This window comes from Myodes glareolus, chromosome 4 (assembly GCF_982192425.1).
Source record: "Myodes glareolus chromosome 4, mMyoGla1.1, whole genome shotgun sequence".
NCBI classification, from domain to species: Eukaryota; Metazoa; Chordata; class Mammalia; order Rodentia; family Cricetidae; genus Myodes; species Myodes glareolus.
Window position 1 is genome coordinate 82159993 of NC_142029.1, and position 27046 is coordinate 82187038.

At 42.6% G+C, this 27046-nt stretch overlaps 1 protein-coding gene across 2 annotated transcripts in view; it reads right to left on the reverse strand.

The window, feature by feature from the left end:
* Ddx10 (DEAD-box helicase 10) overlaps nt 1-13582 on the reverse strand; it is a 164673-nt gene extending 151091 nt beyond the window's left edge. For both annotated transcript variants that reach the window (XM_048417170.3, XM_085688759.2), the window contains exons 1-6: nt 13285-13582; nt 8766-8826; nt 6304-6434; nt 4685-4843; nt 3574-3694; nt 2303-2492 (exon numbers count right to left, since the gene is read on the reverse strand). In XM_048417170.3, the coding sequence (XP_048273127.2) occupies nt 2303-2492; nt 3574-3694; nt 4685-4843; nt 6304-6434; nt 8766-8826; nt 13285-13470 (848 nt within the window). In that variant the 5' untranslated portion in view covers nt 13471-13582. The remainder of the gene's footprint in view (nt 1-2302; nt 2493-3573; nt 3695-4684; nt 4844-6303; nt 6435-8765; nt 8827-13284) is intronic.
* Between the last annotated feature and the right edge of the window lie 13464 nt (nt 13583-27046).

Consider the following 27046-nt stretch of genomic DNA (forward strand, 5'->3'; position numbering starts at 1 on the left):
TTTACGGTAGAGATTCACTAAGTGACTATGGTAGGACTTCAATTTATGATTCTCCTGCCTCAGCCTCCCAAATAACTAGAGTTACAGAGCTGCACCAGTAGCCCGGGCAAGACAGTCATATTTATCTTTCTTAGACTATTAATCACAGTGAAGCTATTAAAGGAGAAAGTCCGTACAAACACGACACAAAAGCCCACCAGCACCTGCTTCCTTCAGTGCTTCAGAATTTTGGATCACAGTCCTAGAGTCATTACTGCAAAGGCACAGCTGGGTGAGTGGTATGCCCACACAGCTGCCTTCTAAATTTATTTGAAAGCCACAGCTTTACAAATGCTGGGCTTCACAAACTATGCTTCAAAACTCATTTGCTATTTGAAATGAGAAGTATTTGCATTCAAATCTTTCTAGAATCTTATGATCTATAGATAACCACCTCTGCTATCAACAAGAGACGTGAGTAATCAGTCATCTCACCAACTCACACTAACCTAGACACCGTCTACATTGTTTGTCCTGACAAAAATAATAAGATACTTCAAACACAAGTCAAAAGAAAAGTCTCAAGAGTAAGCCAAGGAAAAGCTATCCAACTAGTACGTCCTGCTACCCCATTCCCATGTCCATGTAGCCACAGCTAGCAGAACTCATATCCTCCAAAATGGATCCATTATAATCACCTGAAATCATGGAGTCCAGGTTGTTCTTTTTTGGGGGGTAGGGTTGGAGGGGTTCAAGACAGGTTTTCTTTGTGTAGCCCTGGCTGTCCTGTAACTTGCTCTGTAGACCAGTCTAGCCTCCAACTCACAAAGATCTGCCTGCCTCTGCCTCCTAAGTGCTGGGATAAAAGGCATGAGTTACCATCCCCCAGTTTATGTTTTTCTTTAACCTTAGGCATTTGGTCAACAAAATAAAAGTGGGTATATATTTATATTTAAGAACTGTATTTTAAAAACTTTCAATCAAAATTAGAGAGAGTTCTGTAGGAAGTTAAGACCTACCAGGCGAAAAGGAGCCAACCTGGAGTCTGCTTGGCGCTGTCAGAGGTCCTGATCATGCCTAGCCAATGAGGAGGGACCAAGGGATGCTGCCTGAGGGCCTAGCAACAAGCACTGTCAGAAGTCCTGATTGTGTCAGGACAACCAGTGAGGGACAAGATGTCAACTGTCAATGGATCAAAATGCCTGGGTGCTGGGAGAGTATATAAGTTTTTCCCCATTATTAAATAAACGAGTCTTCTGTATGCCTTCTACATGACTCTCAGTGTCTAAGATGTTAACACTGTGCCTTCTCATCCCCTCCCACAAGGAAGACATTAGGGCCCAGCAAGAGTTCTTTTTCCAAACTTCTTTCTTTAGAGTGACATTTCTCCATGGGGGGGGGGGGGGGGGGAATGAAACTTTTAAGATGAAACAAAAGCAAACTTCAATACAAATCAGTATCTTTGAAGTATCTAACTTATTGCCATAGTAAAATGCATCTTCAGGCCAGGCAGTGGTAGCACACACCTTTAATCCTAGCACTTGGGAGGCAAAGACAAGCAGATTTCTGTGAGTTCAAGACCAGCCCACAAGAGCTAGTTCCAGGGCAGGCACCAAAGTCACAGAGAAACCCTATCTCAAAAAAACCAAAAAAAAAAGCATCTTCAGGATGTTCACTTTCTATGATGACTCGTATCAGGTATTAAATATAATTTAAAACAAAATCCAACTATTATTACTCCACAAACATACATACTCTTTACTGTCACATAAACATATATACTAAAGTCTACATGTATTAAGTCAAAGATAAAAACAACAGTGGCTAGAACAATCCCAAACAAAAACCATTTTAGTAAATATTAGTATATTTGATATGTTCTATAATGCTTTACTACTGTAGTGTGACTTTGAACTCAATTTTAATAGATTTAGCACACTGTATCCATCTCACTACAGTCACAAAGTCCATAGAAACATTAAGGGTTCTGAGAAATTCTGTCAAGAACAATGTTTGACTTTAACTCAGTATCTGCTATTATCATCCAAAACTTGATCCTCTCTCCCTCATTTATGGTGGGAGTGGTAGCTGGTAAAAAACCTGCTAACATCATATAAAAAAATGTTTGCTCTCCCGACCACATTTTCAGTAATGCTACATTAAAATATTCTCATAGTTAAATATATGCAGAATTTGAATAATTTTAACAGACATGAGTAGAATGTTCTGTGTAACTAATAACAAGCATATTCCATACAAAATAAAAATTTTAAATATTAATTCTTGAACTAAAAAGATGGTTCAGGGAGGAAAGAGTTCCTACCTGTATTTTGCTTTTTCATGAACCCAAACATACTCAGGGTCTTTCAAACTCAAGCGTGCAAGGTCCTTTACAGATTTGGTCTGTGTGGCTGAGAAAAGTAAAGTCTGGCGTTTCTTGGGAAGATTTTCAATAATAGCATTCATGGTGTCAGCAAAGCCCATGTCCAAGATCCTATCTGCTTCATCAAGAACTGAAAAACAAAGATGCAAGTTGCTCTACAATATTTAAAGACTACATCATGCTAAATGCAATTTAATACACTGCTTGGAATCCTAAAGCAGAAAAACACCTTGGCTAAGCTAAGGATATAGTTCAGTGGTAGTGCAATTGCCTAACAAGTAAAAGGTCCAGGGTTCGAATCCCAGAATTCCAATTCAAAACAAAATAATAATATAGTGGAAAACTGATAAGAGCTAAACAAAGAAACCTAGTATTAAATTTACATAGTACCTTGTTAATCTCACTATATCGATCATAGTTATGTACAAAGGGTAATACAGAAACCCTATCACTGCAGCTTTTCTGTAAGTACAGAAGCACTCAAAATGAAAAGCTACTAAAATGCCAATAAGTAGCATCTCTATGCAAAAAAAAAAGGTTCATTAAAACAAATAATTTGACTTTTTAAGCTTCCAAAATTAGGTATTACTTAAAAGGAAAAGAATAAAAAAAGGAAAAAAGAGGAGGCTGGGGAGGTGGCTGAGTGGACAAGCACTTGCCAGCAAACATAAAGACTAGAATTCAGCTACCCAGCCACAGGAGAAACCAAGTCCCAGCACTTGAGAGATAGGATCCCCAGGCAAGCTGGTCAGCTGCACTTGCCCATCTGGTGAACTCTGAATTCACCAGAAGACCCTGACTCGGTAAGTAAAGTGGAAAGCAATAGAGAAAGACATCAGACATCAACCTCTGGACTCCATACACACCCACCCAGGTGTGAACACACGCATGCACATGTGCCAGAAAGACAAAGAAAAACATTGCCAAGTGACCATACTCAAGTACTGAGTTAAATCCATGGAGTCCATTCACTTTTCTCTTTCATTAATAAAGGAAAGAGATCAACCTTGTACTCTCTCAGCTTAAGAACCCAAACATCAAAATAAAAAGATTGTTTTCATCATGTTATCAATAAGACAGTTCCACTATTATACCTCAGGAGGGCTTTCTTGGCAAAGAGCTGGCTTTTAGGGGGTTTTGGTTTGGGGGGGTCTGGGAGTTTTTGTGGGGGGAATGATGCTTTGTTTTTTATGAGAAATCATTAGGCCCACCTAACATCTGAAGATTGGTGGCGTGGAAACATATTGTTTCATCCATGTGCTGGAGAAGTCGGCCTGGTGTGCAAACAAGAATGTTTATGTTGTTGATCCTCTCAGCTTCATGCTTCAAATCCTGCAAAGAGTTGTTTCCTTGATTACACACAGACGCCTCACAGCAGCCTGTCCACAACTATAAAAGCCACTTGGATGTGGAATTCCATCAGAGCAGTTTAGATTCTTAGAAACAAATACCACTTCTCCCTTCCAGTTCTGTAGCACACCCACGTTTGCAAATTAAATCAAAGTCCTCAGGGAAGACCCAAGAAGTTCAGAGCTCTTCTAGACCCTTCACTATATCCAGGATTCTGAGCCTAAGAAAAACTAACAAATGACTGCGCCAAGACTTGATTTCCTGTTAAGACAGTAAAACTGTCTTAACAACTGGAACACTCGCATTCTTTAAGTCAGGACTAGAGGCACTGAACAGGCTCTCCCATACAGCCCCCACAACCTACAGATGGGGAGCTAAGCAAGCATCAGTTTACAGTTTGCCTTGAGACAAGAACCATCAGACACTAATAAATGTTAAAGACAAACAAGTAGCAGGTACAGGAATAAGATGTGTGACGCTGCATTTCCGTGTTTGTACACATTTGCACAGAAATTCAGAACTACTGCTCACGGTTCAGAGGTGACCATAGCAGATATAACCATCTCAGATGTACTAAAAAGTCAACCAAAGTTGACCAGGCTTTTCCATGATGTAGATAAATATTCCTCAAAGCAATCTATCTCCCTTTCATGTTGTACTGACACAGCAGGTTTTTAACTACTCTGCCCCTTATACTTCCTATTAAAAGGTACTATGTCCACATACTGTTATGGCCTCTTTCTCAAAGCACACAAACAAATAGGTTTCTCAAGTTAACCTGTTCATCTGTCTGAGAACTTCATCAACTCAGATGCTGACAAGAACAGACTTTCTGGACCTAGGTGCTGGGTGACAGGGATCACCCTGAGGCCCCACCTAGAAAGCCAATCCTTTTAGATGAGTGAGCCTCCATCTCCTTTTTCCCTGTCATCTGCATAGTGCTATTGAAGGAAGGGACAGATAAAGACAAACCTTTCCACCAATGATGAGACCAGCTGAAAAGTCATGATTCTTTCCTACTTTGCGTAGAACCTCAAATGTCTGATAGGCCAGTTCTCGAGTAGGTGATATTATCAGAACCCCCAAACCATCTGCTGAAGTCCATTGCAGGCGGTATAAGGCTTCCAACACCTTAAAGACAAGAGAAAATTTGTATTCAGTAATCTCTTAGAAAAGTCTGCACTGAGACTCAAATCTCAACCTTTTCCTCTAAACCAAAGACACTATCAAACAAAATGCATTCCTCTTACAAGTTTTACCCAATCCAAGAAAACATCTCCAAGATATTTTCTTTCCAATTAAAGAAGCATTCAACCCTAACTCAAGAAGGAAAGCGAAGCCCTAAGGCAACTTATCTGATGTCAGAAAAAAATAAAAAGACCAGCTACTGGAAGGGTATGTGTAGTCCACAGACCACTAAAACTGGTACAAAAAAAAATTATTTTCTAAACAGAAAACACATCATAATCTGTATGGCTCCTATAGTTTTTATAGTGACTGAATTCCTATATGTAGAAAGGCAATGTTATAAAAATAATAACGAACTAGGATTTAAGAGAAAACAAGTTTTAAGGCATTTCAAACAAATCATGACTTTCTTTCTATCAGGGCCAGTTTTTTTCTAGGAACCAAATTAGGAAACCAGCTAAGCAACTGAGATGTAAGTGGATTCCTAAGTAGTTCTACTACCCTACTACTATAAAGGATAGCTACCAATGTTCTAGAAATGTCTCAACAAACCCTCATATCCCGTTGAAGTGAGCTATTGTAGGATACAATCTCCCGAGTTCAACAGCTGCCATCTCAGTCAGAAGAACTGTGAGCAGAGAGTGGGAAGGTCAAGTGAACCCTGACCTGAGATTCTGCTCACCCCTCCTATAATGCACCCCACACTCATTTATATGGCTAGACATGCTAGTGTATACAGAGGCAGTGGGCCAACTGAAGGGAAGCTGTCAGAGCAGCTATGGGGATATCCTAACCCAAGCTGGGATGACACTTTCCAATGGTGCAGTTGCTTTGGAGTTATTAATCCTCTTGAAGTAACCCCTCATTCATGTTCTAGAAGCAAGTCCAATAAACTACTGGTTCCCAAAGTTGGACTTTAGTGGGACCATACTGTGTTTCCTTGGTGGTGTCTGCAAGGCAGGAGTGGTATATCTCCCTGGGGAAAGAAATCTCACAACATGAATATATTTCAGCCTTGTCCTATACAAGTGGCAAATATAAATACCAGTGGCAGGCAACAGTTTTCTCCACCAGGTCTCCTGGGAATTATAACAAATGAAGCAAGCAAAGCACAAAGACAGAGCAGGACCACTCTAAACTGCCACAGTGGGAGCTCCGCCTCCTTCAGAATGCAATGGTTTATAAAAGCAGACTGACTCATCACTGCGATTAGTTACTGAGTGCTTCCATGGGCCCTGTGGTGGGAGCTCAGAGTGAGAGCAGGAAAAGAACGAGAGAGATGTGGCTCCTATCTGGCCAGGAACTCCAACATTAAACAACTGTTTATATAACTGGTTTCCTAGTTATATAGAATGGCATAAAATTATATAATAGAGGCTCTGATCCAAAATAAATGTACTTACTGGAACGAGAAAAGCCAAAGTCTTGCCAGATCCAGTTTTGGCAGCTCCAAGCACATCTTTACCTTGCAAAGCCAACCCTATGGTCTGTTTCTGTATCTCTGTTACCAAGCGGTACTGGGCTTCTTGTAAACCTGGCAGTGTAGAGAGGAGAAGGATACTTAAGAAAATCCTAAAGGATGATGCTACAGGCTAGACTACATGTCTCCATCACAAACAAATGGCTGGAAGTTCTTCTGCTCTGTCCTGATGGAAATCTGGAATGAAGGCCTAGAGGCTCACAGGCTAGACTTTCAAACCCACCGTCTCTGAGACCTAGATCCAGACAACTAGAAGCGTATGGCTCCAAGCTTTCAAGGCTGCAGGAAACGGGCCAGTGAGACGGCTCATCAGGTAAAGTGCTTGCTGTGCAAGCCTGATGAGCTGAGTTCAGTTCCCAGGACCAGAGTGAAAGGCGCGGCTGCCTCCACATTGTCGCCCGACCGTCACTGTGGCACTCGCACCATCCCCCCACACCACACACTCCAGAAATAATAATAAATTAGCTGCTTTGTTTTGTTTTAAGCCAGAGACTAACTGTTCCAGAATTTAAGGCAGAGGCTTATTTGAGGACTTAAGACCATACACAGAATGGTGACAACATGGATGAACCTAGAGTGAATTATATTAAATGAAACAAGCCAGGCACAGAAAGATAGATCCCAGATGACCTTGTATTTATAGACCCTAAGGACAAAAAGAATGCTCATTACCAGAAACTGGGGGAGTGCGGAGCTAGAAAGCTATTACTCAAAGAACACAAAGTTACTCAGGTTGGAATAAGTTCAAGAGATGCCTCATAGGATGGGGAGAGCTCAGTCAGTAGAGTGTTTACTTAGATGGATGAAGCCCAGGGTTTGATCCCTGCATACATGCCTATAAACCAGTAGTTGGGACGTAAAGACAGGAAGATCCGAAGTTCAAGGTCATCCTCAACCACAGAGCAATAGTGATGATAGGGCCAATCTGGGATACATGAGACCTACCTATCTCAAAAACAAAAACTAGATATATTGTACAACATGGTATCACAGTAACTACAGTCAGTTATATGCTTTTTTTTTAATGCTTGAAAATTGCTGAGAGTATATTTAAGTGTTTTTATCATGCAGGAAAAATAAGCACATTAATGTGTTTAATTTATATACATATTTCAAGTCACACTATTACATACCATAAACATACACAATTTTTATCCAAAAAAAAAAAAGTATAAATCACTCCACAAGAGAAGCTATCTGCAAGTCAAGGATGGCAAGCCCACCATAGACCCATCTCTCAAAGCCCTGAAAGTATTCCTGCCAGCATCTTACCCCTGGACTTCTAGCCATCAAGTCTAAGAAAATTTCTACTGCTTAAGGCTCTTATTTTGTTATGGCTACCCTAAAACTACTAACGTAAAGGGTAACATATTTTTGTTGCACTCCTATTTAACTAACAGAATCAAGTTTAATTCTAATTTTCCAGAAATTCTTAATCCTTTTTAACTAATCTTCAATCACTCCAGAAAAAAATAAGAAATAAAAATGGTTAGAATTCTATATTTGAGACATGGGGTTGATGGTACATGCCTGGTGGTGCTGAGGTTGAGGATAGCCTGGACTATAAAAGGAGTCAAGGCTATCCTGAACTACAAAATAAAACTCTTTCAAGAAAGAAGACTTTGTGATAAAGAAAAGGCACAGGGTTGAGCTGGGCAGTGGTGGCACACCCCTTTAATCCCAGCACACAGGAGGCAGGCAGATCTCTATGAGTTTGAGGCCAGCCTGGTCTACAAAAGCTAGCTCCAAGACAGGCTCCAAAAGCTACAGAGAAATCTTGTCTCTAAAAACCAAAAGAAAAGGCAAGCAGACTTTGTGATAAAGAAAAGACACAGGGTTGAGCCGGGTGGTAGTGCACACCCTTTAATTCCAGCACTCAAGAGGCAGAGACAGGCAGATCTCTGTGAGTTTGAGGCCAGCCTGGTCTACAGAGTGAGTTCCAGGACAGGCCCCAAAGCTACAGAGAAGAAGCCCTGTCTCAGAAAACAAACAAACAAAGGCACAGGGTTGGAGAGCTGTCTCAATCAGTAAAATGCGAACCTCACAAGCATGAGGACCTGAGTTCTATCCCAGGACCTACGAATAATGCCACACATGGCGGTATGTGCCTTTTAACCTAGACTGGGAGGTGAAAACAGGAAGACTCCTGGGGCTTGGTGGCCAGCCAATCTAGTCTAATGAATGAGCTCCAGGTCAATGAGAAACCCTACCTTAAAAGAGAGAACCATTTCCTTAGGATAATACCCAAGGCCGTCTGTCATCTGGCCTCCACACACAGGTACATAATACAGGAATACACATGAACATACATGTGTATTTTTTTAAAAAATTGAAAAGACATGAATATATCTAACAATCTATCCTAAAATGACAATATATACCTACCTTTCAATGTTTTTTTGGACAAAGGGAAATCTGAAAATCTTGTAATTTCATTTACATTTATCTGGAAAAAAAGATTGTGAAAAAGAAATAATGTCAGATAAGACAAGAAATGCTAGGTGATTCATTAGTTTCATAATGCACGCCCCCCCCCTTACCCTACATTGTGCTGCCTTGCTCATCTTTCAAATAATAGAATTGAGGCAAAGTACTGCTCCTAAATAAAAGTTACTTGTTCAATTAACATGAATCCCATGGAGGAAACAACTGGCAGACACTCCTGTAAACAGGGCATACAATGTGCTTCTCCTTCTTCATACTTGTAGCCCCATAAACTAACGCGCTGCTTTCACAGGATGCAGAATATCCAAAGGTGGAGGGAGTAATGTTTAACACCAATTGTCAACTTGAAAGAATATAGAATCACTAGGAAACAAACTTCTAGATATGTCTGTGTTGCAGTTTCTAGATTGGGTTAACAGAAATGGGAAGGCCCAACCTAAACATAGGCAGCACCAGCATTCACCCATCTCCTGACTGTGGACAAAACATCTCACACTCCTGCCAAGACAGACTGAATCCCCTCCAACTAAAAGTCGAAACACACCCTTCCCTCCTTAAGGTGCTTCTTGCCGGGTATTTTGGCTCACAACAATGGGACAAGTAACAAATAGAGGAAAATGGTTCCTAGACCTGGGGCTGCTGCAATGACAAGCTGATGACGTGCTCTATAAGCCTTCACACTTGTTTGGGAGAGGAAGGTAGAAGAGTATGAAACGAAGCTAGAGAAGTCTGGGGTGTGCAAGTGCACCTGAGTAAGATATTCAGACGGCAGTTCAACAGACCAGAATGCCGAGAGAAACGCAGACGGGAGAGGCCCAGTTCGTGAGGTTCAGAGGGATGAAAGGACTGTCCAGAACTGTCCTAGAAACCACTCACGTCATACTCTGCCCAAGAATCTGACTTCATTCTGCCTGTGTCCTGGAAACATGAGAGAATACAAATTCTAAAGCAATGAATGAATTTGCTTTGCAAGGGACTCTCAAGTCAGGACAGCAGTCAGCCTGTCAGTGTCGTGGCTATAGCTACTGCTCTTCCTGGTCTGCAGTGAACACATGCAACAGATGAAGCAGACACAGAGGGAAAATGTACCACTTGACAAGGAGAGACTGAGAGGGAAATTGTACCATTTGACAAGGAGAGAAGGAAATCTGAAGTTTCAGGAAATATGGCTGCGAGTAAACTGTTAGATTGGCACCATTAGGGGAATCCCGTGCTCTGCTTGATAAGGTACCTCAAGAACAGGACTTCCCCACCGAAGTCTCCATCTAAGGAAAATTCCTTTGAAAGGATCGGGCCTAAACTGAGAATGCCACTGAAGAGGTCCCCTAACACCCAGGAAGTGTTTCTGGGGTCGATACAAAGAAGCTGACCCAAGCGGACTCCAGGGCGGCCAGGCTCTATCTCAAGCTGACAGCAGAGCCTGCAGTTTGGCAATGCCATCCACAAGGTGCTAGTTCTACAGGCACAGGCACGAAAGATGCCAGACTAGGAGATCATGGAGGTTTGTGCTAAGGTTCTAGAAGTCACCAAGGTCAGGTGAATGTGTGGCAGGATCAGAGTCTCTGTGAGGAGGCAGTGAGAAGTCACTGTGTGAATGTGTGATGGTGAACCCAAGATGCCAGCCCAAGGGACATCACTGATGAAAGCTCAGTCACAGAACAGCGCCAAGCCAAGAGAGAGGGCATGTGTGCATGCAGGTTGCATGTCCCGCAAAGTCATGTAACACTTTATCAACCCCTACTCTAGAAGATTATATTTAAAGAAATTCTTGAAACCTACAATAGGAGATGATCTTAGATTATACAAAGTAAATCACTCCTCCCTACAGAGACAGTGACGAGTATTCCCACCACTCAGGTCTCAAATTCCCTCTGAACTCTGTGTCCTTCAGAAACAGTGAGCAAATACTTTTCAGGATTTCCACACTGGTTGGTGAAAGAGGGCAGAACAGCACTCTCTTAACCTTTCCACCGCGCTCCCTCCTGACTGCTCCCCAGCCTGATAACACCTGTTTCTCAAAAATGTTAATCCATGGAAGAAAAGGATAAAAATGCTACAGAATGTTCCATTTACTTCAATCAAGAGAGAAAGCAATCTGGCTCCAACCAGCAGGTCAAATTTTGATTTTAAAAAAATTTGTAGAATGCAGCATTTCTATATAGCACGGCCGATCATAACAGTGAAAAACAGTTGCTGAACTAAAACAAGTAGCTCCATATCCTCAATAAGCCTCGATCCCTGGTTCTGCATCACTCTCTAACACATGTGCACACACATGCCACCTCCCTCCTCACGATGCCAGCCTCTCCCCTATACCTTCACTGCACACTCTAACTCCCCAGACATCTCCAACGCTCCAGATCCCACACGCATATGTTCCACAAGTTTCACTCACACCCTACTCCTCTCTCTCTCTCTCTCTCTCTCTCTCACACACACACACACACACACACACACACACACACACACTTCCAATATACAAATGTTCTCACTCACATTGTCCCATAACCTAGGCAATCACAAGCCAAGGATCAGCAGCCTCAAGCTGGAAGAGGAAAGGAAGAGATTCACCCTCAGAGTCTAGCAAAGGTAGTATGGTGGCCTTGCTGACACCCTGATTTTTATTACAATCTGGACTTCAGGGGTATGAAAATATATGCTTTTAAACCAGTGGCCTACGGCAATTAACTAGAAAACTAGCTAAGGAAGATAATGACTGTCAGCCTTAATGGTATACTGTATGTGTAGACATTCCGCACAGGCAGAAATAAGGATGTGAACTCAGAAAAGTTCTGGATAGAGCAAGATAAGGAATCACAGACCCACAAGAGTAAATAGAACAAAGACTACGGCTACATTACCTAAGCAATTCTCATCACAATCCAAAACGAAATCCAAAGACAATCTGTTTTTTATGTTTGTTTGTTTGGTTTTGGCTTTTAGAGACAGAGTTTCTCTGCATAGCCCTGGTTGTCCTGGCAATTGCTCTGTAGACTAGACTGGTCTCAAACTCAGAGATCTGCCTGCCTCTGTCTCCCGAGTGCTGAGATTAAAGGTGTGTGCTACTACAATCACATCACAGACACTCCCTGGTCCCACAGAAAGTTGTTTTTAATGGCTTCTCCTTTAACTGATTATTTCTATGTGACCGACATTGTGAATAACGCTTTCCACACAGTATCTTACTAATTCCTGACAGCTTATAAGGTAGGTGCTATTGCTAAACCTTTTAAAGACAAGAGAGGAGCTAGTGTAAGAAACATAACCAAAGTTACACAGTTGGTGAACAAAATCTCAAATCATCTGAACTCAAAACACAAACTGACTCTTAAATGCTACCTAACAACTCTAAAAAGATTATCTCAGTGTTGATGTTGCTTAAGAAAAGGATAACAAGTAATGACTTTAGTTCCAAGATGGTTCCGCTTTTGTTAAGACCCTACAATAGAAAGGTGGCATTCACGGAGAGGGTAAGTGAGGAAGATGAATGCTGAAAAATATGGGCTTTATTGGAAAGAAAAGGAAGCAACATTCCTAAGGAGCAGAAGCCTGGGGCAGGAAACGATGTCAGCCTGTCAAAGCGTTAACTATGGGACTACTTATGGAGGAACGTTCGCGACAAGGTGGGGGTACCAAGTAACAAACCAGCACAGTCCAGATTCTCTACACTGGCTCTTCTTGAAAAACATGGAGTAAGGAAATAAGACAAGATCAGAGGATTATGCTAAGGGATGCAGCCAAGTGCCCAACTTAAAAGGCAAAATTTTGGAAATAGACACAGGTCTAGGTTCCAACCTCATACCACTAGATGTGAGAAATCAGGACAAGTTCTTAAGCTCTCCAAACTCTACTGGTCTCATCCATAAAATGGAATATTAAGATCCATACCTTAGATAGGGGCAAAGGATATATGTAAAACACATGGAGAGTACTTTTAAAGGTAGACACTATTTCTATTATTTTAAACATTTTCCAAGAACAACAGCATTCTCTTATATCATTTCATATTTTATTTATCTTATTTACTTTATTTCTGAGACAGAGTTTCATGTATCCCTGGCTGACCTCGAACCTGCTATAAAGCTGTGAAAGACCGAACTTCTGATCCCCCTGTCTCCACCTCCCTAGTGCTCAGAACGCGCTCCATTTAGGTGGAACTGGAGACTGAACGTCGACTGGCTTCCTCAACGTCGGGCCAGCACTCCACTGAACAACAAACATTCTCGGCTCTCACTCCACCGGCCATGTTCTTTACACAACTGTCACCACTACTACCACCTATCCTTAGTATCGCTGCGTTTCTATCACTTTTCCCAGAACTGTGGCAAGCAGAGGAGCCAGACCTGGGTAGCGACACCCAACAGACGACCTCCCTGGCCGGGTCCGCCCCTTTCCCGCAACAGCACCTCCCATGTCCACGGCCGCTGCGCCCACCCGCGCTCCCCTGAGCCCGCCTCACCTTCTCGTAATTCTGCATGAGGCGGCTGATCCCCTCACGCTCGACCTGCCATTCCGGCTTCTTCAGCTGCTTCCTCCGCTCCTTCTTCTGGTTCTGCCTGTGGCTGTGTTTTTTCTTCCAGCGATTGAAGCTTCGCACCGGGTCGGGCCGGGTTCCCTGGCCCAGAGAATCAACCGTTTTGCCCATAGTGACGGAGACCAGGACCCACGCCGCCCCCTGACAAGAGACACCTTAAGCCTTAGGTACTAGACGGGAAACGCGAAAACAGCGTGTGCAGAGCCCGCAGGAGCGCATGCGCGAGACCGGGAGCCCGCCCCAGGCCTTTGAAGGGTGGGCGCACTCTAATGACGACAATGAGTGAGCAGACTATGATTGGCGTTTTGGCTTCCGCAGGGCGGAGCGATCTCAAGAAGCGTGCTCTGGGGAACTGGCAAAGCTCGGCGACTGCTACTGGAGCGGGGGTGGGGGAGGCTTCTTAAAACAGCGCATGTGCGCAGTTTATTGCTACTATGGTGATGTCATATTGCCCAAAATTAAGGTACTGTTACCCGTTTACTCTGCATTCAGATGTACCCAGCATTCGAGAGCGCGCTTCCACACGTTATAGACTATGTGGTTTGTAATCTTGATCTTCTTTCTTCATATTTCGACCCAGAGAGTAGAAAGATTTGTCAAAATCTGCTAATTAGTGACTTATTTCCTTCACTACAAAGTACGTATACAATAATATACAAATAAGGAACAAATAAGGACATTTATATCTTTCAGAGTTTTCCCCTCAGCCCTTCATACTTTAACCACAGTAACGAGGGTACCGATACAAACTGACTGAATTTACCTTATAATGCTATTATAAAAACAAAATGGTAGCTTAAAAAATTAGAGAAAATATGTTGAATAAACCCTATTGGTTTCCTTTTTCCTCATTTTTCGATACAGTATTTCTATGTGTACAATCTCTGGCTGCCCTGAACCAACTCGTTCTGTACGCCAGGCTGCACTTGAAATCATAAAGATCCGCATTCTTCAGCCTTCTGAGTGCTGAGATTAAAGGCATGCACCACCACTGCTCTGCTAATTAGTTTCCTTTTTTAAGTGAATTGGTTTTGATGAATTAGATTCCATGACACGTTTACATAGGGCCTCTACAAGCACACGTTGGACTTGGGGTGGAAGGGTCCAGGTTGTGGCAATGGCGATCAGAGAATTAGGTTGGAAGTTTATATGTACCTAAAGTGTTTAGGCCTTTAAGTTCCCCTTTTGACCCCACACGTCAACACAAATACCCTAACTCTGCCTTATCAGCAAATTTGGAGCCACTTACTCGAAACAGAGACCAAGGCTATCACCATATTCAGTACACCAGATGTAGGCTCAGTGTTAAAGAAATGTTAAAGTGTGTGTGTGTGTGTGTGTGTGTGTGTGTGTGTAGACTTCAAATTATGACAAGAGAATAACCATAATCCAGCAATTCTGTCTCTGGAAATAAACCCAAAAGAATTGCAAAGCAGAGCTTCAGACATACTAAACTGTCCTCGCTGACAGCAGCCACTCTTCAGTTTCCATCCACAAATTAAATATAAACATGGTACATACATTAAGGGAAATATTATTCACCCTTTAAGAATAAAGGCTGACACACCATACTAAGTAAATTGTCACAAAATGGCACCGTTAACCATTGCATACCTTTATGAGGTACCTGTGTTATTGAAATAATATAGAAGGGAAACAGAGGACCAGGGAGGTGGCTCAGCTGATGAAGACACTTATCACCAGGCTGACTGACTCAGCCCCTAATGGAATCTGATTGAATCTGTCCATAAGAAAAGGCACTGCGGGGAAGAATGAACACATTCGGGAGCATGGGTGTACATGTCTTGAAAATGAGCCACAGAAGATAAGATATACCCCCCTGTGAGCCTGTGCACCTCAAGGGAAACCCCAGTTAGCGCCTCATCATTAGCCATGTATAACGTTTTAGTGGCTCTCAAAGTACATCTAAAAAGTAGATTCCCTTCTTTTTGCTACATGAGATTGGGGAGGTTTTGGAGATACCTGGGGTGGAATTATAGTCTGATAAGGTACAACCAGGAGCCACTAGGGGTGCACAAAGGCATTTACACAGGTCCTTTCCCTGTAACTGACATTTATGGGAGATTCTTAGAACATTGTATGTGGAAAGGGAGAAAGGCTTCAAGCCCCTGCTAATTGTGCTGGAATTCTCAATTCTCAGCTTCAATCAGATTCCAGGTGAAGGCCCCATTTCCTTCTTACACCCTTGTAATTTTCATTCTTTTTTGTCTTAGCTCAGTAAGAAAAAATGTATATTCTATTTTGCCTTCCATTTTTGTTTGGTTTTGCTATGTTTTGTTTTGTTTGGGATAGGTAGACCAAGCTGGCCTTGAACTCACAGAGCTCCAGATGCCTCTCTTGAGTACTAAGGTTAAAGGTGTGCGCCACCACTCCTGACTCCTTCTATTTGTACTTCCATTTGTCTGCATGTTTGACACAGAGTTAAACAGTTAATTCCCATTATACTGTCAATTCTGTGCTGAGCTACGGTCTTCACCTTTTCTTTCTTGGATTCCCTAGCAGATTCTATTATCCCACTTATTGTATTAGTCATGGTTCTCTAAAGGAACAGAATTAATAGTGAAGGAGCAGAATAAACTCCATTTTGAGAAAGAACTCCATTTTAGACAGGGAGTGCCTAACTAAGACGGGATGAATGCAGCCCAGCAAAGTCATAAACATTCTCAAGAAACTGTGCCAGCCCTGGTCAAAGTGACCCTACCAGGATGTCCAAACAACATCTGCTTGTTTCAAACATCCTTGTAGGTGTCTGATTAACCACTGGTTTGAAATTCTTGTCTGCTGACAGTCACTGTTTTGAAATTCCTCTATACCCCAACCAATGAATTCAAAAGTTGTATACTTTTACCCATTCCTGAAACGCCAAGGCTTGTACCACCCTGCTTGCAGTTTTCCCTTTAAAATTCCCTTACGCTGAAGCCTCAGGGCCATTCTCCCCAATCACTGTGTTGGAGTGTCAGATTATGGTCCTAGTTAGCTATCTTGTAACCAATAAAGCCCATTTGCATGTGCATTTGCATCAGATAGCAGCTCTGTGGTGGTCTTGTTTGGGGGTTCTGTGTGACGTAGGCACAACAACAGAATGAACATATATACTGATATATTTAAAGGGGATTGCTTAGATTGGCCTACAGGTGTGGTCCAAGTAGTCCAACTGTTTTGGAGTTCAAGACCACCAAAGGAAGACCACAGACTATTTATTTATAATTAAAGGATTTCTTGATCACCGCTAGCAGGAAAACAATCTCTGAGCCAACCTTGAGATTGCCACATGAAGAGGGGTGAGGGAAGGATTTTTAAAGGTGAAAACCACAAGAAGAGTTTGAGTATCTACACAATTAAGCCAAGAGCTGTTCTGTTCTGCCACGATTAGGTAGTCAAGGCAACCTCAAAATAATCCTTGAATGTCTGCATAAGCAAATTACAGAACCCAACAGGCAGTTTGTCATATAACAAGTAGATGGTCACGGCTGTACATTTCGAGATGGGGGTCACTGAGTCAGGCCTACTGGGAGCTTATCTTCCAGAGACTGGCATCAGAGACAAATGGCTAATGGGTCCCAAGATGGGTGCCCAGCATAAAACAGAGACTGTTAGAGCCAGGTGGTGGTAGCACACACCATTAATCCCAGCACTTGGGAGGCCGAGACAGGCAGATCTCTGTGAGTTCAAAGCCAGCCTGGACTACAGAGCAAGTTCCAGGACAGGCTCCAAAACTACACAGAAACCCAGTCTCAAAGAACCAAAAAAAAAACCAAATTTTAAGAAAGGAGACTCTTAGCCTTCACATAACAATGGCTATCTTACCCTGGAGATGCTGAGTGGCTGTTGGTTGCTCAGCCCGAAAGGCTGGATGTCTCAGCAGTCTCAGTCTGGCCCTGAAGGCCTGGAAGTTTCCTGGAGAGAGTTACTGCTCTTCAGTCTCCCCTGGAATTCTGAAGACATTGCAGTAGCAGCGAAGGACTGACACAGCAACTTGTAGATGAACTTGCAGCAAAAGGGAGGGCCAGCAGGAAAGAAGCAAAGCTTCCTACTCCTATGTCCTTTTAGTGGGCTATCACCCCTAGGACCTCCCACATTCAGGGTGGGTCTTCCTGCGTCAAGTAATCTGAACAAAAAATCCCCTACAGGGGTGCCCAGCTGGTTGATCCCAGATGCAGTCACGTTGACAACCAGGACTGGCCATCACACTTCATGTTGCTTCATTTCCTATTATTATGGCTTCCTATTTTCCGGTTGTGTTCATTTTAAACTATTGTCCTGATATCAAATGATAAATTATGTGATAGCAGTATTTTATTCGGGATTTTGTGTGTTTGTTGTTGTTGTCACTGTCGTTTTAAGACAGAGTTTCATTATGTAACACTGGCTAACCTGGAACTCATTGTGTAGACCAAGCTAGCCTGGAACCCAGTGATCTGCCTGCTTCTGTCTCCCAAGTACTCGGATTAAAGACATGTGCCGTCATGCTCAGGTTTATCTCAGATTTTTTTAGTTTATTGCTGTTACTTGTTTGGTTTTGATTTTTAAGATAGGATCTCATGTAGCCCAGGCTAGCCTCATATTTTCTGTGGGACTAAGGCTTGAACTTTTGACCCTCCTACAGACACCTCATATATAAGGCATATGCCACCACACCCAGCTCTAGCTCAGATTTTGTAAACATTTTTTAAAAACACATATGAACAGTGATGTCCAACTCTATTGTAACTCTTCACTGTGAACCAGTCTGCAAAACTGTTTTAGAAAACAGAAAATTAGAATCAAGTTACATTAGCCTAGTTTTCTTACAGTTGTGTGAAATTTTTGTTTTTGTTTTGTTTTGTTTTTCGAGACAGGGTTTCTCTGTGTCCTGTCTGTCTTAGAACTCACTTTGTAGACCAATCTGGCCTTCAACTCACAGATATATCCTGCCCCTGCCTCCGAAGTGCTGGGATTAAAGGTGTGCACCACCATTGCCCTGCCCTCTTGTGTGAAATTTTATATGATATTTATTGAAGCAAGATTAATAAAAACTCAGATATAGATACTGGAGTTCAACCTGAAGACCAGAAAAGCAAAACAGTCAGCCACTGGTTCTTACCTCAACCTCAGTCCGAAAATGGTGATCTTGTCTCCAGGAAACCTCAGAATGAAGCTGAGCCTGATTGCTGTCTCCTCCTGTTCTGTAATCCTCTCTAGTTCTGGGATCAAGGGCGTGCACCACTACTGCCTGGTTTCTATGGCAAGGTAGTGTGGTTACTGGGATTAAAGGTATCTGTCATTGCTTCCTGGTTTGTAAGACTGGTCATTGTGGCTGTTTTACTTTTCTGATCCTCAAGTAAGCTTTATTTATTAAAATACAAATGAAATGCCACCACAACTTATGGCATGTTTTGCTATGCCATCTGTTCTTTTTTGTCATTTTAAAATTTTTATATGAATTTAAAGTTTTTTTATTAAGAACAAGTGTTTTCAGAAGTTACCTGTACAGTAATATCTTTATGTGAGCTCAGAAACGCCAGAGACACTCAGTGGCTATGCCCTATTCTTCTACGCATGTCTCTTTGTTTAGGGGATTATTTGTTTTGAGAGTTTGTTTAGGGATCTCTTTTCTGTCAGATACTAATCATCGAAGCAAGCCATAAATTAAGTACATAATTCGGTTCATGTTTAATGTCCCTAAGATTGAGCCATAGCAAAACTCTGGAATATTAACACATGAAAGGAATCTTGTGATCTGAGTTCATACTAGAATATAGATAATATGCTTAACAAACCTATCTCCACTATGAAAATTATGGGGGTACCAGCAGCAATGGGGAGACAATAGCCTAAAGCCATTCCTAGCAGTCAAAGGAGTTTCCTTCCCTCTTAAGAATGCTCAGATAATGACAGATCCTTGACCACCCTGAAGAAAGAATTTCAGAATGAGACAGAGTGAAGCCAAGTTAGTGAGTTTATCAAGTATTTTAATAGCTCTTTGTAGGTAATGGACAGTATAATATCCAAAGACATGGGTTCAGATTTCCAGAGAGATGGTTGTCTTTGGATTTCTTTACAAAGGATAAATACATACACACACACACACACACACACACACACACACACACACACACGTGCGCACGCAAACACACACGATCCTGTGGCTTTCTGAGTTATGTTAATCAAAGAATGTGGTTTACAAGGTTCAAAGATTAAGCAAAGTTTAAAATTTTAGAATGTTTAAAAGTTAAGTAAAAAGTACATGAGTTGGCATGTTTGTTTACTTATCTAGTTTTATTTTGAGTGTATGGGTGTTTTGCCTGCATGTATGTATATAAGCCACATGCATACGGTGCCTGCAGGAAGCAGAAGAGGATGTCAGATCTCCCAGAACCGTAGTTAGGTAGGTGCTGGGAACTGAACCGGAGTCCTCTGAAACAGCAGCGGGGGCTCTTGACTTCTGAAACATCTCTCCAGTCCTCATCTTTATTTTCTTTCTTTTTTTTTTTGTCATCTTTATTTTCTATCTCAAAACTTCTTCTTGTGTAAGTGAAATTGTAGGGTGGTCTTATGAAGTTTAAACGTAGGGATGAGAAAGGAGGGCTAATATACTAAAACTCAAGGTAGTAAGCATTCTGGCCCTACGTAAGCATGGTTCATCCGTTGTATTTGATACCCTTGTTCGGGACGTCTTTGGGAAGACACGTATTATCCCCGTAGGGAGCTAAGCTGTCCCTGTTTATGTCATGGTTGCTTTAGTCTCACTGAGCAGGAAAAGCAGACTAGATTCCAGGGTGAGGGGCGTCCTTCCCGTCTCCTGTCCTCTTCCCTTTCCCCTCCTCACGTCTCCCACACGTAATAATTCTAATATTGCAAAAATACTTGAAAAGTCATTCTTTAATTATGAAACAAACTCAACTTCTACCAGTTTTTTCACTAAGTGAAAAATGAGGACGGCCACATTGTTGAGTACACCTTTGGCCAGCAGGTGGCAGCAAAAGATTAAGTGCTATTTTCCCTTTAGGCTAAGATTAAATTTGCCAGACATTTTTATAGTCACCCAGTAGTTGGTTTGTTGGTGAGTTGACCTGTCCTACATCACTGAGCTTCTGAGATGTTTACAGTTAGTACACTTCAAATTTTCTAGAGTAATTTTGAATTGCTTTTTCCACATTTCATTTTTCTTTTAAGTTTGTTTTTGTTTTGGCTTTTCGAGGCAGGGTTTCTCTGTAGCTTTGGAACCTGTTCTGGAACTAGCTCTTGTAGACCAGGCTAGCCTCGAACTCACAGAGATTCACCTGCATCTGCCTCTGCCTCTCAAGTGCTGTAATTAAAGGCATGTGCCACCACTGCCTGACTTTGTTTCTTTCTTTTTCTTTTTCTTTCTTTTTTTTTTTTTTTTTTTTTTTTTTTTTTTTTTTTTTTGAGATGGGTTTCACTGTGTAGTCCTGGCCAGCCTGGAACTCACTCTGTAGACCAGGCCTGTCTCGGCCTCACAGAGATCCACCTGCCCCTGCTTCCCTGGGATTAAAGATGTGCACCACCACTGCCTGGCCATAATGCTGAATCTGAGCTGGAGATAGGGCTTAGTGGGCAGAGAGCTTGCCTTGCTGGCATGGGACTCTGGGTTCCATCCCTAGCAGCATATAAAACTGGGTGTGGTTGTGCAGGCCTGCAATTAAGACCTGAGAAGGTAGAGGCAAGTGAATCACAAGTTCAAGGTCATCCTTGGCTTTGTAGCAAGTTTGAGACGAGCCAAGAATGCATGAGACCCTATCTCACAAATAGGTAAATAAATAAACTCAAACAAACAAAAACCTTGAATCTAAGAAAGATTCAATGATATTCAATAACTACCTGGTAAATGAAGGTCAACATTGCTGGGACTATAAACTGACAGAAACCCTTAAATGCCTTTTTGATAAATTGTTGGAGACTGTTGTAGGCTACAGTGAGACTAAGGACACATTGGAGGTACTAATGGCACCAAAGGTTGGTAGAGATGGACCATGATTGGCTCCATTCGCTACTGAGATACTACAAAGAGTTACAGCCATTTCAGAAGGCAGATTCTTATAAAACACAAAGCACACAGCTCAGACACACTGTACCTAACAGATCTGAAAACTCATGTCTACACAAACATCATTGCCATGGGTTGACTATGAAATACCCCACAGGTGAGCTCACATGCTGAATATTTGTCCTCAGCAAGTGGTGTCTCAGAGGTTATGAAAACTTTGAGGACGAGCTGAAAGAAGTATATTGTTGTGGAATATTAGTTTAAGGTGTGTTACATTTGCCTATGCTGTGGAATATTTGTTTAATGATGCAAAGATATATTGCATTATTTTATCTTGCGTTTGCTTAACTCTGTAAGGCTGTGTAACTTTGCTTGCCTGATTGGTCTAATAAAGAATTTAACAACCAATAGCAAGGCAGGAGAGAGGGATAGCTGGGGCTGCCAGGCAGAGAGAATAAGTAGGAGGAGAAATCTAGGCTGGAAAGAAGAGGAAAGAGTGAGAAAGGAGGAGGGGAGGACACCAGGAACCAGCACCCAGACACCCAGACACCCAGACACACAGCCATCCGTGAAGTAAGAAGGAAAGAAAGACAAAGAGAATAAAGAAAAGTAGAAATCCCAGAGACAAAATGTAGTTAAAGAGAAATAATAGAATTTAAGTTAGAAAAACTGGCTAGAAACAAGCCAAGCTAAGGACAAATCTTTGTGTGTTTAATTGGGAGCTGGGTGGTGGGCCCCCAAGGAGTAAAAAGAAAAGAAAAGGAAACCAACTACAGTAAGTAACTCAGGGACAGGAGAGGGGGACTGCGGAGCCATCTTGTCTCTCCCCTTTCATCCACCTCTGCTTTACAGTCTCTCTGACAGTAATCAGCCTCTGCCACATATTCTCACCACCACCACATTCTGCCTCACTTCAGGCCCAAAGTCCTGGATCCAGACAAGCTTGGAGTGAAACTTATAAAACTATAAACAAAATATAAACTAAATAAATCTTTCTTCCTTTTGTACAGTTTCTTTGGGGGCACTTGTAACAGTGAACCTTCCCTCAAATAACAGGTAAAATTAATTTTATATAACCAATAATAGTTTAGAATAGAGATTGAGATCTCAGACAGCCTTGTCATGATTAATGCTAAGCAATTCTATCCAAAGATTATAGTATGGTATAAGCAAACCCTTGAATACTTCCTAGAAAACCAACAAACTATACAAAAATGTTGTTTTCTTGTGAGACCACCATTAACACTAGTTGGTTCAGGGCCAGCAGACAGTTCAGTGGGGGAAGGCAGCCACTCCTCCCAAATCTGAGTTCGATCCCCAGGACATGCTCTCAACCACTGAGCCTCTTTCCGGCCCCCAGGATTCCTTCACTTTCAACAGGATTTTGGACCTAGGCATTTAAACTGGCACTTTTAACAGGGAAAGAAGAATTATTAAAAATTTTCCTAAAGCATAAATTAGGTCTGTTCTGTACAAACATGGGTCATACTATCTCTACTTAAATCTCCACAGTGACTATTACTGTAAGTCAGGTGGTGTTGTTTCAAATAACAAAAAGTCAATATTTTTTTGAAGCTGAGTTTGAATGCTTTAATTCCTTCCTCTATCAAAATCCCAGAGGGAAATTAAAATACAAATCATGAAGATATTTCATCTTCTTTATTAGAGTAGAAGGTAGTAAAACCCTACAGCTTCAAATTAAATTCAAAATGCCAAAGACCACCTCTTCCTAGTTTAATTTGACACAGGTTGCTAAGATGAACTGAACATAATTCTATCCTAGGACAGTCCTAAAATTAGCACATTATACACCATCTGTTCTAGGCCGCCTCCCCACAGCCCAGCAAGTATGCACTCTCTCTCCTCTTTCTCAAATTTTCCTTTTTTAGTGGATCTTTCTCTTTGCTTTTGTTTTTTATAGGAGAAAAATAAAATCAAAGCAAAAGTTCCCATGATGACTATTATTACCCTACCATTGCCCCCCCCACCCCGCCTTTACAAAACCCTTGGGAATGTTGCCTGAATCTTTTGTCTTTAATTTCCTTTCCCATCCACTCTGGAATCTGCTTGACAGTTTTGAGTTTTGCCATCCATCTAAATTGCTGTGTCAAGATTGTTTCAATGGCAAATCCAGGCATCCCTCATCGCTACCAGTAGTACCATTTGGCACAGATGGACTCTCTCACGTTCATTCTTCAATTGATTCCAACCACAGTTGATTCCCTATTTTCCTGGCCTCTAAGTTTTGGGACCATATGAGTCTACCAATCTTTCTTCTGACCTAAACTCACTTCCTAGGTGCAGTTACTTAGTCATGTGGCTTTAGATGCCATCTTGGAAGTGATGGTTCCATGATTGTATCTTGGATACAAACCCCAAGTTTTCTGTGTTCATTTCCCTATTTGACATGTCCTCTTGGCTATTTTCTGTGCACATGTATCTGTTTGTGTAAATGTGTGCATTTGGGTATGCACCTGCACTTGTGAAGGACAGAGGACGACATCAGGGATCTTCCTTCAATACTCTCCACCTTGTTTCTTTGTGACAGGGTCTCTCAATGAACCTGAAGTTTATTGATTCATCTAGGCTGGGTGGCCAATGAGCATTAGGAATCTACCTTTCCACTCCCCCAAGGCCCCAGGACTGGTATTATGGATGATGCATTCCTGGCTCTTATGTGTGTGTTAAAGATTTGAACTCATATCCTTATGCTTGCCCAGCAGATAGTTTATAGGCAGACGCTTCTCTGTAACCTCTTGATCTCAGCATGGGCAATTCTTCTCCAGATTCTTCAGCTCGGTTCATTAAAATCCAATCTTCAATTTTGTTATGCTAAAATTTATTTATTGCCCTATATTTTTTGACGAGGTGGGCATGTTAAAACTATTTGCTTATGCACAATGAATTAGGAGTTATTTAGTTCTGCCACCAACTGTAACTAGGTCATCTACCCTGTGCAGAAGACTTTTGTGAGCATGCTCAGTCTAAAGCATTTACCATAACAGTTGAGAATTCCTAGAGAAAAGCTGTGAAATCGTCATCTGATGGGAGTTCTAAGGGGTCTGCACATACCCAGGAGGCAATTTCCAAGATCCAAGAAAGAATCAGGGTGTTAGAGTAGAATACATTCCTTTTGACTAGGCAGGGAGAAATTAGCCTCTGAAGAGTAAAATGAGGAGGAGCGGTTGAACGGGAATTGGCAATAGTCCCGATCTCTTACTTCCCATCTGGCAACTGCTTCTCTGAAGCATGGAAAGAACCGAGGCTGATACAGAGCAGTTAGTGTGTGTGAGACTCCTTGAAGTCACCACATAAACTGTGTATTCTGCCTGTAAAGTCAGCCTTCAAGAGGTGAAGGCAAGGGGATCAGAAAGTCACCCTCCCCTACAGAGGGAATTCAAAACCAGCCTGGGTTAGAGCCCCGATGTGAAATAATTAACCATAGTAACAACAAGGATAGTAGTACTATCTCTTTGAAACAGTCACCTTTTACCACCTCTTCTCCCACCACCCAGGTCCTCTCGCTTTTCCATAACGTCGGTCTTTGTTCTCCAGACATCAGCCGCTCAGAGGGCAGAGAGATCGGGGTAGGCTCTAAGCTGTATCAGTTCACAAAGTGAGCCGCTCCGAACTCTAAGGTTCACTGTGCTACTCAGCATAGGAGGCAAAGTCCTTGTTAGGTTCTGGATGCGGGCGGGAGAGGGTTCAAGAGGACACGGATTCATGGGGACTGACTTCATCAGAAGACTTGCTAAGGCCGTGGACAGAGAGGTAAAGGGGAAGCAGTATGGCAGGACTCCCTAGGAGAGTTCAGGCCTCAACACTAGAGACAGACGGTGCATGGCAGGTCTCTGAAGAGAATCGGAGTGGCAGAAACAGGATCTGTTCTGATGCCTTCTGAGGACTGAGAGGGCTAAATCTTTCCCATTTTAAAACGAATCTAGGTTTCAGGTTTTTTAAGACCAAAAACGGTGTTTTTCCCCCCAAACAAAGAACCGTTGGTCAACAACACCCCTGACAGCAGAGACAAGGAGAGAAGCATATACGAGGCCTGAGCCAGCCCCACAGTATCATAAGACTGTGATCAAAAAGGGGCTGTTCCTGTAGCCCCCTGAAATGGCCCAGACTTGCCCAGGATGCCCAAAGATGGAAAAACTAAAACCTCAGCCAATCAAAAATATACTATTGTAACTGCTGCTTGCTTGACCAGGTATGTTTCGGATGACCTAACTGTTCCGGCAAGCCCCCCCAGCTATGCTGAAAAGGACCTGCACGCTCCTCTCAGGATCCGTGCCATTTTGTGCAGGTGTTCAACCGTGCGTCTGCTGGTAAATAATAAACACTCTTTGCTCTTGCATACGATTTGAGTCTGGGGTCTTCCTTCAGCGTTTTCTTGGACCCTACAGTTGGGAGGCAGGTTTGTAGCAAGAGTCAGCAGCCAGGCTCCCTAAATCGGCCCTCCCTTCCCTCTTCTCTCCTTTCCCCTCCCCCCAGGCAGGGAAGAGTCTGGGGAGCATGACATCGGTGTCCTTTGAGATTAACTCACTTCCCAGGTGAGCCATCTGCCTGCAGTGTCTCAGTAGGATTCCTGTCAGTGTCTGTGAGGGGGGAAACTGTTGCAGAGCCGCAGCTGGGTTCCGTCATTACATTCTTACACCTTGGACCCACAAGGCTGGACCCACACATCCTGTGGCTTGCTGTTTACTGCTCTAAAGGTGGCGTGAACCAGGGAGAACTGGGTGGTTGGGGCGGGCTAAAAAAATGAGGCAATACTAAAGTCTAATGCAATAACCAACTTCATTTGGAGCGTAAGACAGTTTGTACTCTGAGGGTTAAGAAGAGTCACCCGAGTAAAGTGTACAGTCACAAGGACAGGCCGCACGTAGCAAAGCATGATTTTCCACAGAGGCACATGAGTAACAGCTGTAGTAGACTCGCTGCTGTCCGCCACACCTGGGGAGACCATGCAAACACATTCTTAGCACAGTTCTGTGCTTTGGAGACACTGAGGTCACAAGGCTCTGGGTGTGTTTTCTTGTAGTTTTCTCAGAATTCTAGCACAACTCCACTCTTGGGCTGTGTTCTGACAGCTTGCCATCTCTCTGGCCGCATTTCCCAGTACTTCCCGCCCAGTCCAGACCCCAACCACTGTCACCTATGCCCATCCTAGAACAGGCCACGTGCCACGAGCATGCTTGCACTCAGCGGCTTGCATCTGCTGTTCCTTCTGAAGCTGGTATCTTTACAATGTTTTTTTAGAATCATCTTTTCAAAGGCTTTCAACCCCCCCCCCATTGCTATTCTGACTCTTCATATTCTTCTGACATATTTTAATTGTTTTGTCCCTATGATGTACCACATTTACAGATTTCCTCTAAGTTCTGTTCTCTCCACCAGGGAGAAGGAATCCCTTCCTGGTTCACTGTCTGCTGTGCTCCAGGGTCTGTGGTGCAGAAGACACGCACCGAGTGCTTCTTACTTGTTGAGCAAATCTGCTTAAGATCCAAGAAACCTGTTGAGAGTTCTCAGCGCAAACAGAATGCTGAATTAATCCAATTCAGATTTTCTTAGATGTCTCCCTTCGGTTTTTCAGAACCCAGTGACCAATGGGTCCTAGACCCAAAGGCTTGCACCTGGGCAAAGACCAGAGCACAGGCTTAGTGGTTCCTGGAGGGAAAG